Below are 13,092 nucleotides of genomic sequence, written 5' to 3'. Positions count from 1 at the left end.
CTCTCATAAGTGAAGGGGAAAATCTGAAGAATGGTGAAGTTCAGGATCTGTCCACTAGGGGTCCTCAGCTGCATGGAGGACTGATCACGGCCAACAAGCGTCAGGCCCACACTCTCTGTCCACTGCACCAGGGAAACCTGTGACACACACACACACACACACACACACACACACACACACACACACACACACACACACACACACACACACACACACACACACACACACACACACACACACAAACACAAACACAAACACAAACACACACACACACACACACACACAATCAATTACTAAACCTAAACCATTTAATCATTGATTAGTTATATTGTTGGCATATAAATATCCAACATAAGAAACTATAATTCTGTATGATTGTGTTGTAGCAGAGATTGTGCTGTAATGGAGTTGGTGGGAGAGATTTGAGATGAGCCCCCTGGCAGTGATGTATCTGTATGGGCAGCTGACTGTGAGAGCCCAGCTATCTGTGCTGACCCCAGACCAGATAGATCCAGTGTATCTGCTCCAGAGCCCACCGCTCTGCGGGACATTCCTAGCGGGACGATGGCAGCTCAAGCCTGGGCCTCCCTGTGCTTGTGTGTGTGGCTACTGTATGCTAAAAGAGGGGGGCAGCCGTGGCCTACTGGTTAGCGCTTTGGACTTGTAACCTGAGGGTTGCCGGTTCGAACCCCGACCAGTAGGCACGGCTGAAGTGCCCTTGAGCAAGGCACCTAATCCCTCACTGCTCCTTGAGCGCTGCTGTTGTTGCAGGCAGCTCACTGCGCCGGGATTAGTGTGTGCTTCGCCTCACTGTGTGTACACTGTGTGCTGAGTGTGTTTCACTAATTCACAGATTGGGATAAATGCAGAGACCAAATTTATATATATATATACTTATACTTAAAAGGGACCAGATGAATGCTATTACTGTGTAGAGCAATAGAGTGGCACGCCACACAAACACATGTACATGCACACGTACACACTCTACATCAAGTGCCTGGACAGAGACTCACAGTCTGTGTGTTCTGCGTCTCCTTTCAAAACAGTGAACAACAATGCTCCTCCATACAGGCCATCTGTTCATATTTCAGTTGTAGTATGTAGGAAGATGTCCAAGTCCTCTGCAAGCACCTCCTTCCAACAAACAGTTCCCCACCTGTTGCTAGCGTGCATCACCTACCTCCACACTAACAGCCCGCTGGCCTCTATATTTAGACTTCCTGCTGCACTATCAACACAGCAACTGAAGTTTGGTGAGAGGGAGATGCAGGAGATAGGAGCCGGAGGAGAGCAATAACCACATCAAGGCCTCACAGCTCCTGCTCACATCTGTCTGCTCTACACATGTACTGTATAGTGACTAGCGTGCTAGCCTAGCCCACCATGTTACTTCATCACATTATTTCCCATGCTTAGTACAGCACACTAATACCCTACAGATCCATAGATAGACAAGTATCTGGTGGTGATCCACTGGCCAATGTATAGCACACTAATACCCTACCAATCCATAGATAGACAGCATCTGGTGGAGATCCACTGGCCAATCCTCCATATTCCTTTGCAGACATTGGAGAGCAAGCTGCCTCGGTAGTGGGAATAATGTCACTTTAAGAGCATGCTAAAAGACCACACACTCGCTAACTTCACTACACAGCAAAGCGTGCCTCCTTTTGCCGGTGTGCATTACAGGTGAATCATGGGAAGGGGGTGAGGAGGACAGGGAGTGGAGCTGAGAAGGCCCTTTACAGCCACCTTTAGGAAATCCACGCTATAAAAGGAGGACATAAATCAAGCCCACTTCCTGTACCTAAAAGGCCCTGGACAGATCAAGGCTGTGCGCTGAGTGTGTGTGTGTGTGTGTGTGTGTGTGTGTGAGAGAGAGAGAGAGAGAGTGAAAGGTCTATCCTCTGTGTGTGGATGCCTGTTTGAACTTGAATCAAAAGCCTCACCAACTACCTACCTCCACCTACTACCAAATCTAATAAACTTAAAGTAAACAAAACAATCCTCCTCACACTAAACATCCTGCTCCAAACCACCATCCCATACCTGCTACTAACACTATACTATATTGTGTACTTTGGAGAAAATTACACAGGTGAATTTGATGATAACTAAATATGATTATTCCACTGCTTGGTTGAATTTCCCATTGTCCTGCGTAATTTAGAATGACCATTAACCGTATGTTATCTGCACACCTATGAAGTAGATCCGTTTTGTTGGCCGCATCACACTTGTATATTAATTCGCCAAACTCGTTGTGAAGTTTAAATGAACTGTCACGTTGCATCCGAGCTGTAAAATGCAGATGTTCAGAACATGGCAACATTGTAGCATATGATGGAGGTGGCTTTTAGCTAGATGGATGACAGCAGGCTAAGTAAAATAGCGATGTTTCAAAACTAAAGTTCAACCAGCAACCATCCATTTAGAACTAGTAACGGCAGTTTGTCCTGCAAGTTGAGAAATTAGTTGATATGTGTCGGCAGTTTTAGCGATTAAAACGTTAAAATTGTACCAGGAAATGAACACAACGCAAGTGGCAACAGTGGAATAAGCGGGATAATGGACTCCACTGTGGTCTGTTCACAGAAATTAATGCTTCGCGTCGGGGGCCGTTTTACAACCTCGACCGTGCATTCATTTCTGTGAACAGACCACCGTGTCGTCCATTATCCCTTACCTAACTTGACATGTGTGTGTGTGTGTGTGTGTGTGTGTGTGTGTGTGTGTGTGTGTGTGTGTGTGTGTGTGTGTGTGTATGTGTGTGTGTGTGTGTGTGTGTCCACCTCGTCAGGGCTAGAGGCCTGGTACACTCTGCAGGTGTCCTCATAGTGCTGCTCTGCCTCAGCTTGGTCGGTGACGCCGTTGGCCTCGTAGACGGGTGTGACGTTGTGCACCAGGGCGATAGCCTTCACTGCCTCGTGCACGCGGCTGCTGATGGTCTTCCGCACCTTGGTGGTGGCTGGTGCCCGAGTGGCCAGGTGGTCAGGAGGAGGCTGGACACACCAGACATGGAAACGGTGAAAACTAGAACCCAACTAAAGGCCAGAATTACTGGGCACATGTTCTTGCACATAGAACATAAATAGATTCATGCAATGTGTTTTGGTGAATCTGCCACTGGATTTTTTTTTGCTGTGATAGGAACTTTTCTTCAGCTCAAAAAAGAGAAAAATATTTTTATAGAAAACAAAAAGATAAAAAAACAGCAATACTGGCAGCTCATTCTCACTATTGGCATATTCACAACTACATTAAAACAATGACTGTGCCACTGAAAGATTGATCAAAAGGCCACTGTTCAAAGACTATGTTTGTGAGCCAATCAGTAGACAGTGGGTGTGTGTTGGTGTAAACACTACCAGATGTGTGAGAAAAATCAACTTTTAACCCACATCTCTCTCTGGCTCTTATTTTTAGCATACATGTCTCGTGGGTTAATGGTGGTGATTAAATTAGTCCTGCACAAGTCCGGCATCGAGCTAATCCTGCTTCCTGCCCTCATGACCTCTGACCCAGGAACAAAAAAAAAATGCCGGCGAGGGTCAGGAAACATTGGCCTAGGCGAGCGAATGCACATTTGACATCTGCTGTTTTTCTGCTCCTAGACAGGACAAAGGCGAGCAGGCGAGTGAGTGGACACAATGCTGATGTGTGCGTGGGAGAGTGGACGCCTGGATGGAGGAGCCTGCAGGGCAGGCCGTCTCACCTGAGGGCAGGCCGCTCGTCTCACCTGAGTGTAGGCGCTGAACACGTGACTCTGCACCTCGTCCATAGAGTCCATCCCGTAGGCCACCGTGCCCAGGTGCAGCCGGCGGAACACCATCTCATTCTGGGTCAGAGTGCCTGAAACGGAGCCGTGGGACACGTCAGCTTTCCGTCCTAGCTTAGCTCGCAACACAGACACCACTGAGCCGTGGGACACGTCAGCTTTCCGTCCTAGCTTAGCTCGCAACACAGACACCACAGAGCCGTGGGACACGTCAGCTTTCCGTCCTAGCTTAGCTCGCAACACAGACACCACTGAGCCGTGGGACACGTCAGCTTTCCGTCCTAGCTTAACTCTCAACACAGACACCACAGACCACCACAGACCACCACAAATGATCTGCATGTCTGTAGTCTAATGAACCTCTCTAGGTAGCCCCATAGCGTGTCTGTTGTGCAAAAAGGCCCCATCTTTACTTAACTCTAGAGTTAGTCCTCTGGCTGAGGTGTGGAGTGCGACTGGGGCAACAGAAGAGTTAATGAGGCTGGCCTGCTTCTGATTGAGCGCACGGTGAGGGCTAGGTTTGAGTTATGTTAACCCCAGATGGCTGACTAGGAGGCCAATTATGCACTGGACAAGACTGATGGCTTATAATTGCTTATTAATGCCACAAGGGCTCAGGGGCGCTTTCCTAACGCCTTTCTTGATCTCCACTCCTGAACACTCACAAGAGAATGGAACACACACACGTCGCGCGCGCACACACACACACACACACACGCACGCACGCACACACACACACACACACACACACACACACACACACACACACACACACACACACACAGTAGTGTTTCAGTAGCACTTCTAGAGGTTCTTCCCATACATTAGTGTGACCTTTGACATTTGGAGGCAGTTAATCTACTCAAAGTGCAGAGGTAAAAGAGATCATTTTATAAGGAAGGGAGCATCGTAAATTTCAGGAGGCAGAGTTTCACTTTGAGGTCTACACTTCTGAAGCATGCTATGTGTATGTGTGAGTACAGATGAAAGCTGACAGTGAGCTTTGGTTTCAGAACCTTTACACACACACAGACACACGCACACACAGACACACACACACACACACACACACACACACACACTGCCCAAAGGTGGGGGGAGGGTTCGGGGCCCCTGCTACCATGTAGAGCCTCCACAAATCACAAACGTCATCCTGGTTGATCCCATGTTCCCCTCTGTCCTCTGCAGAAAGCTCTGCTGATCCATGTGTGTGTGTAAATCAACATGTTCTTCCAGCCGCTCCCTCCATCCCACCATGACTGCATGTGCGTGTCGCCCGCGGCAACACTGCTGGGTTTGAGGAAGTTCAGACAGCTACTCTCTCACCCCTCTCTCACTCTTCACTGACTCCCTCTCACTCCTTTATGTAGTGCCATGTGTTGACTTGTCATCCATTTCATGTGCTATTTCTCTCTGACCCTGGGCCGACAACAGAATGCTCAATCTGCCATGTCGTCAGTGTCACCTTTCTGGTGCAGAACTACCATGATGATCTTCAAATCTCTCATTAACCCGCTGGGATATTCCACACTGAAAAATGGCTCCTCCATCTTAAGTGGTGACTACTGACTTCTGACTTGCTTTGACCTCTCCATGGCACTGTGAAAGGCTAAAGCAGAAGCGACAGAAAAACTAACAAGCACCCGTCCTGAGGTTCACAACTGTATTTCGATCAGGCCGCATGGACTTCCGATTAACTGATATGAGAGGAGGAGAAAGCAGAGAGTGCCGGTGATATGACTCCCTCCCTCACACATCACTCTCGTGTTTACGTTTTTTTACTGCCCAACCGCACGCCTCTACACGTTCCCACGCCTCGAGATGTGCATTCGAAAAAAAGACCACTTCTATTTTTTTGCACGTTTGTCTAGTGTTATTTTCCAAAAACACAGACGGCTGCGGTATCGATGCGGTGATATCGGCGCCTACTTGTTGTTCAAAGTCAAGCAGATTGCTGACTCTGCTTCTCTTTGTCATCAACCCTCATAAGTGCACACACACACACACACACACACACACACACACACACACACACACACACACACACACACACACACACTGAATGAGATCAGAGAACCCTGTTGCTCACACACACACTTCATAGAGGGCCTGGAAACAAACATGTGATCTTGTAACCAGCTTCAGAGCTCCCTGTGTGACATGGGTTCTCTCTGTATTGTGGTAACAGACAGCACATGGTTTTGAGCACAGGGCTGGGCTGCTGCAGGGCTCGAAGCTCACTGCTGCTGGCTCCACGGGACACGGGAGATCTGAGCACAAGTCTCTCACCTGTCTTGTCCGTCAGCAGGTAGGAGATGCGACCCAGCTGCTCGGGGATGGTGCTCGCTCGTACCACAGTTCCAGGAATCTTGGAGTCTCTCCGGATCATCCAGCTGAAAACCATCTTTCCCATGTCCAAATTGACCCGTAAACTGAAACAAAATGCAGAAAAGGTCACTGAAGAGGTCATTAAAGTGCATTTTATGAACATGTCAATTTAAAAACATGTATTTATGTTTGTGAGAATTTAGCTCGGTGTTACGTTCTAAGGTGGAGAGTGAGGGTGATGTACAGTTCTAATGTGAGAGCCTATAAAAGATAGTGCATGCATGCAGTGTTTTCCATACATTGACTTATTTATGGCGGCCCACCACAATATCAACATTGACCACCACACAATGATTTTCCAGGTTGTACTAAATTGTGCTTAAATCTGGTTAGCATCATAACCACACTGTGCTAATTTGTTAAAAATTGTTGCATTCAAGTTAATTCTGCAAACCAACCACCACAAATGGAATTCAATTCTGTGAGAAACACTGTGCATGCAACTGGGGATATAAGGGTGAGTGTTGTCATGTGTGTGTGTGATAGAGGTCCACCTGATGGGTACGATGTTGGAGAAGAGCAGCAGGAAACGGAAGATCTGCAGGTACCAGCGACCAGCAAAGTGCTGCAGGGCCACCATGACCAGAGACACTACCACCAGTGCCCCAAAAAGAATCTTGGTCAGACAGTTCACCTCCAAGTCAAACAGACCGATCTAGGACACAAGCAGAGGAGAGTCAGCCTACAGCATCACAGAGTCTTAGGATGAATCTCTACTCTATTCTCTGCCATTCAAAAGTTTGGGTTACTTAGAAAGGTCATCGTTTCTGAAAGAAAATAAATGTTTTGTCCATTACAATAACATAAAATTAATCAAAATACAATACAGACATTGTAATTGTTATAACTAACTATTTTCGCTGGAAAAAGTAGATTTCTCATTGAATATGTACATGGTCATTATCAGCAACAATCAGTCCTGTGTTCCATTAGCAAACTGTGCTGCTAATCCAGAAACGGGCGTGCTAAGAAAAGAAGCAGCACAAACTGGCTCTAACCAGAATGGAAGGAGGAGTATGAGGCCCTTGTGTAGACCCTTTCAACAATAAAAACAAAAACAATGCTTGAACGTTCTATTTGGGCCCCAATCTACTTCCTCTGCATTAAGATAACATATGGAATGTTAAAACGGAAGTCTTGTGGGGCCAACTATGATGCTGATAATGGAACTCTCTTGAAAGGGTCTATACAACTGAGTGAGAGGACTAATACATTCTAGTGTCTAGTGATGCCTCATAGGTTCTCAACTAGCAGCTTCTTTAAGTAGTACCCACTAAACAACAGTGAAGGATGCTGGCGTTGTAGGCAGAGGTGCCATACTGTATATCAGACTGGACAAAGAAAAGAAGAGAATCTGGACACTATGGACAGAAGAAGATTGGAAAACGATCCAATCTCACTTTGAGGTGTTTGGATCAAGGATGTGAGAAAAGTGAAAAAAAAAAGAAAAGATGATGTTAGAGGATTCTTTGACAAAATATTTCAATAAAACACATTTTTTCTAACCTTGTTGATTACTATATCTCCTATTTATTTTATTACATTTTCTTAAAAACTAATTTAAGTACTGTAGGTTTTAATAAAAAACAATGAAATGTCTTATTGACCCCAAACTTTTGAATGGTGATATGCAAACTTGATCTCTTCCTGGGACTAATGAGGGTGACCCTAGTTCCATTATACCGCTAATCAGGTAGACCATATCTGTCCACACAATCCCTATACTGTGATGACCTTGAAACAGATGCAGGTCAGCGCAAGGTGAGGATACCTTGTGGCGAGGGTTAGAGGTATTCATGACACTTCGCAGCTCTTTCCCTGTGTAGATCACAACACCCACCACAGTCCCTGCAATACACACACACACACACACACACACACACACATAGTACACACAAATGCAGAGTGCACACACACACACACACACACACACACACACACACACACACACACGCACACGCACACACACACACACACACAGAGACAGAGTACACACACATACAGAGAGCACACAGATAGAGTAAGAGAGTGAGCATGAGGGAGGGGGATACTATTTCACATTATGTTGGACTATGTTTGAAATTAGTAGCAAAAGTCAGGTGGCGCATCCGTATTGTCAGGTGGTGCAACCAGGTAAAATACTAATTTAAACCAAGAAATAGTAGATTAAAGTGAAGAAATGGTTGAAAAATGTGTTGTACCCAATTATTCTATTAAACAATACATATACTTTTTTTTCTCATTTTAACAGTAAAGTTGGGTATTGTGAATCCAAATACCCATCCTCTATGATAAAGTATTCATAAGCTACTTTTAATACTTTTTACACCCCCAAAAACCCAAGTGTGGGCTTTTTTTTAGAAACATTTGGTTGCGCCACCTGACATTTTTTGGTTTTTGGTTTTGGGTGGTGAAATTGCAAATACAGTCTAAAAATGTATTAAAACCCCTGTAAATGTTGCACAGCCATTAAGTCTTGTTTCAACACAGTCTTCCAACATCAAAAAATGCATTCTGTCAATTTCTAAAGGTTCGTAAAAACACGTTTTTAAAAGCCTTATTTGACAATGACCCATAACAAAAGTCAGTTCATATGGGGGTGTAGAAGTGCATTTTGGTGAGGAGGGTGGGTGGTCTGGAGTGTTTCGTTATGTTCATAGAAAATGTTTCCAAATAGTTCTCAGTAGGGTGACTGTTTTTGCTTACTGGGTGTTCATAAGCATTGTGCATGAGCCTGTTTGTGTGCATGCGTGGGAGAGCATACACTATCAGCACTTTGACTTCCACGTAATTGCCTTGAGCATCGTGGAAAGCTGAAGAACAGCGTGAGTGAAACTGCGCCCTTAAAACATACCAGTAAATCAAAATCAAGAGAACTATTGGTTTTCAAAGAAATGCAGTGGTGCGTCATACCTGTGCCAAGCCTTTCAAGGCCACGCCAACACCTGGCATCATCAGCTAACCCCCGCATCACCACCTGTCTCACCTGTCCCCATGAAGGTGCATTACCCTGACTCCACACCTTCAGTGGAGAAGGCTCGCCTCACCAGACTCTAGACGGCCTCATTTGCCTGAAGAAGAGCCACAGCCTGACACGACCACATACAGACCATTAACCCCTGTTACATCTGCATATTAAGAGCAGAATTTATAAAGCATCTCACAGCAAACAGGCAACATTATCCACTGCATTTATTGCGAAGGGTGCGACCAATGTATAGGTTGGAACGGTGCTTTTTGCGGTCGGATCAATTGAGTTCCGAATTGAAACGTTACAAAAGCACGTCTCCAAGATACACATCCTGTGCCGTGGCAGGTGCATGGCCGGCACAGCGTCTCTTGTCGACAGCGCTTCAGCGTGAAGAAGAAGCCACAAACTGAAGCAGCAGGGAGCGACAATAACAGTTCACACTGCTGCTAATATAGGCAAATAAATAAACGCTTCCTGCTTCAGATCATCCTTATGAACAACAACGGTTTGACCAACGTAGACCCAACCTACATCAAAAAACACGGCCAGTACTAAGTTCATTGGGGTGATCGCAGACACAAAAATGCATCTGTTAAAACGGCAGACTCAGATTCATGTCATTCATGATTGATGGAGATGACATTACGAAGCACCTCAAGAACACCTCACACAGCGACCCCACATAGTGACCCCGAATATACATAGTGAACCCAATTACTAGTTTAAACTAGCCAGGGAACCAGGCGAATATACATAGTGAACCCAATTACTAGTTTAAACTAGCCAGGGAACCAGGCGAATATACATAGTGAACCCAATTACTAGTTTAAACTAGCCAGGGAACCAGGCGAGGTGAGAGCAAAGTGAGAGCCCTGGCAGGGCCATTTGAACACTCTCCCATTGAAGGGGCTGTCTACCCACCTGAGAAACGGGCCAGGCCCATCCCAACTGCTTCTCTGATATGGAGCAGGCTTTATGCAATGACAGGCAGAGGAGCAGTGTTGAGGCGCATTTGCACACAACCAATGCCTGCACTGATTGCATTTAACAAACTGATCTGATTGAATTTAACCGATGATTACGCCCCTTGGAAATCGGAAAAAGGACTGCGCTGCAGAACGTGCTGGTGCACCTCAATGAAGTCAGATGTGTATGTAACGTGTTTGTACATGGATATGTGTTTGCATATGTATGCATCCGTGTGTGTGTGTGTGTATGTGTGTGTGTGTGTGTGTGTGTGTGTGTGTGTGTGTGTGTGTCTGCATATACCTGAGGCAATGACAGTGCTGGCCCACAAGGTGTTTTCAATGCTCAGACTCTCATTTACTGGGGGATCTCCATCCTCCTGCAGTAGAGCAGATACATCACATGACCACAGCATCACATGACCACATCATCACATGACCACTCACATTGGCATTTCCATGGAAACGCCACAAACACTCTTGGGAGGGTGCATGAGATTTGTGCTGGCCCCTTGTATATATTTACTGGTCCAGAAAAGTCACTTTTAGACAAAACTTTTAATGTATTACATCGTAATAAGCTCTCTCTTTATTTTAGTAGTTTCACATGCTTAGCTTCAACCAGTTAGCACAGTTAAGCTATAGCTTAGCACAGTTAATTTAAGCTCAGCTCACCTCACCCGTGATGCTAACTGTGCTAAGTTAGCACAGTTAGCATCACTGGTGAGGTGAGCTGAGCTGACTCGTGATGGTGACTGACAGAAAAACTGATGGTCAGTGACTAGCCAGCCAACTTGCCTGACATGCTCTTTTACTTGCCCCTAGCCAGCATGCCATTGCTTGTATTGAAGCCTGCCTATCCTACCACAGGCTGTAGACACATGCTATGGGTCAGCGCCAGCTGCATTGTGGGTCAAGAGCTCACTCACTCTGGTGAAGGTGCCGATGAAGTTGTGGATGTCAATGTTGGGCTCCTCAGCGTACACGTAAGCTCTTATCTGCAGCAGATCCTGAGAGAGAGCAGAAAAGATGGATTTACACAGACCTCTGCTGCTTCTGCTGAATACACATACACATACACTCTCTCTCTCTCTCTCTGTCTCTCTCTCGCTCTCTCTCTCTTGCACACATACACACCACACACAAACACACCACACACATTTTAGGAAAACTTGATGCATGAACTCAATAAAGAAATGGCATGAACCTGTCAACCAAAATCCAAACAGACCATTAAACTACAGTTATATGTGCATATTAAATCCAGGGCAGATGATATAAAGCATCTCACAGCTGCAGTGGGCAATCTCTGAGTGCATGCCACCGGAAGGCGGAGTTTCCAGTCTGTTTCACCATCCAATTGGTCAGTCCTCAGAAAGCAGGAACCTAGAAAACCAAGAGAAACCCATGTTGGACTAGTGCTAGGATTCTAGTAGATAGATAGATAGATAGATAGATAGATAGATAGATAGATGGATGGATCCTAGTATGCCCACAGGCTACATCTGTTTATCATGATAGAGATTCTAGAAGATGTATGCATGCAAGCACCAAAGTGGATTCTAATAGCCTGCCTTGTCTTAATGTGTGTGCTGTTCCTGACCTCTAGGTGGCACTGTTACCATTCATCAGCAGAGGCCTGTCTGCCTCCTTACAGACTCATGGCCCACATTTACAGTTGAGTTTTTGTTGCTCGCATATTATTTTCAGTTTCGGCTCAAGGTGTTAATTTGCACAAACAAAACCATGCAGCTCTGACTGAAGCTGATGCATGCTCTCTTTACTCTGATCAAGGACAAAGCATACCATCCTTGTCACGCACACAGATATGCGCTCAAACACATGCAAATGGCTCCATCCTTCCCCCACACAACAATATGCATGTATGGAAACATGCAGACACAGTCACGTCACACTGACACAGACACCGACACAGACACACACCACCAGATGCTTTCTCTGTCATGCCCTTGAATTAAATGAATACAAATATCAATGTGATATTTATGCTGTATTAAGTTAAATGTCCATTAAATTAAATTATTTTTAGGGAGAAAACCCTTTCAGATAAAAAAAATCTTTTTAATTAAAAGTCCCACATATTACAATAACTCTTACAATACTACAATAACTCTGTTAATGTATGTGCATCCTTACATACATGCTATTGGCTTGTTTGTGTGTGTCTGTGTGTGTGTATATGTGTGTGAGAGACACACAGCGTTGGGGGAGGTGTGGTTGAGCCAGGTCTCGGCCTGTGGAACCCTGGGCTCTTCATAATTGACCTAATGGCCTCCATCTGTTGAGCCATCAAATGGCCCTCGTTCCCGTAACACCCACACCCCCCGAGCTCAAGCAGAGGAAATCTCTCACCAGCCCAATCCCTCTACTCCCAAAGCTGCCACAAATATGGCTTTATCTTGGGTATGAAACAGCCTAAGATTAAATCTTAAGTACCCCAAATGTATCTCGTTATGGCAGTTTGCACACTTAAATGCATTTAAATAAACAGAGGCCTTTGTACTTTTAAAAGAATTTGTGCAATTTTTGTTCTCCGACCCCTCCAAACTCTCTGTGGATATCAGCAGTCTGACTGGAGTTCCTCTTAATGACTTACTTATGGGTCTGGGCATTTCAGCAGCCGCGTGCAGAGCTCAGATGGAATCTACAGGGTCAATGTGCTCCATCTTTTTCCTCAGTTTTGTTATTCAGAATCGGAGACGTCTTACTGCCTCAGACAGTCTTCAGATATAGGCACGCATGCTCCCTTCTCCCCACCTGCTCCCAAAGCTCATTTGCAACTCCTGATTTATCATTTGAAAGGCAAAATCGGCATGAAGCTGTATCTTGGCTTGCCCCAGTAGGCAGAATTTGCTGCTTTGTAAATGTGAGACAAAGACATGCATTTGAGGTCTCCCTAATGCTAGTTAAACTCGCTGAGCAACAGTGCCAACAGGGCTTCACGTCCCTGCCCGGTGCAGACT

General features: G+C 45.5%; 1 protein-coding gene across 2 annotated transcripts in view; it reads right to left on the bottom strand.

Annotated features, from left to right (window-relative positions):
- LOC121713848 (probable phospholipid-transporting ATPase IIA) overlaps window positions 1-13,092 on the bottom strand; it is a 43,106-nt gene that overhangs the window by 22,100 nt on the left and 7,914 nt on the right. For both annotated transcript variants that reach the window (XM_042098857.1, XM_042098858.1), the window contains exons 7-15: window positions 11,400-11,494; window positions 11,038-11,118; window positions 10,413-10,488; window positions 7,944-8,020; window positions 6,667-6,827; window positions 6,074-6,216; window positions 3,746-3,858; window positions 2,799-3,008; window positions 1-137 (exon numbers count right to left, since the gene is read on the bottom strand). The exon at window positions 1-137 is cut by the window's left edge and continues 25 nt beyond it. In XM_042098857.1, coding sequence (XP_041954791.1) covers window positions 1-137; window positions 2,799-3,008; window positions 3,746-3,858; window positions 6,074-6,216; window positions 6,667-6,827; window positions 7,944-8,020; window positions 10,413-10,488; window positions 11,038-11,118; window positions 11,400-11,494 — 1,093 coding nt within the window. The remainder of the gene's footprint in view (window positions 138-2,798; window positions 3,009-3,745; window positions 3,859-6,073; window positions 6,217-6,666; window positions 6,828-7,943; window positions 8,021-10,412; window positions 10,489-11,037; window positions 11,119-11,399; window positions 11,495-13,092) is intronic.

The sequence above is a fragment of the Alosa sapidissima genome, chromosome 7 (genome assembly GCF_018492685.1).
Source record: "Alosa sapidissima isolate fAloSap1 chromosome 7, fAloSap1.pri, whole genome shotgun sequence".
In the NCBI taxonomy this organism is placed as follows: domain Eukaryota; kingdom Metazoa; phylum Chordata; class Actinopteri; order Clupeiformes; family Clupeidae; genus Alosa; species Alosa sapidissima.
The sequence above is the reverse complement of the archived record's forward strand: the minus strand, read 5'-3'. Positions and strand labels throughout refer to the sequence as shown.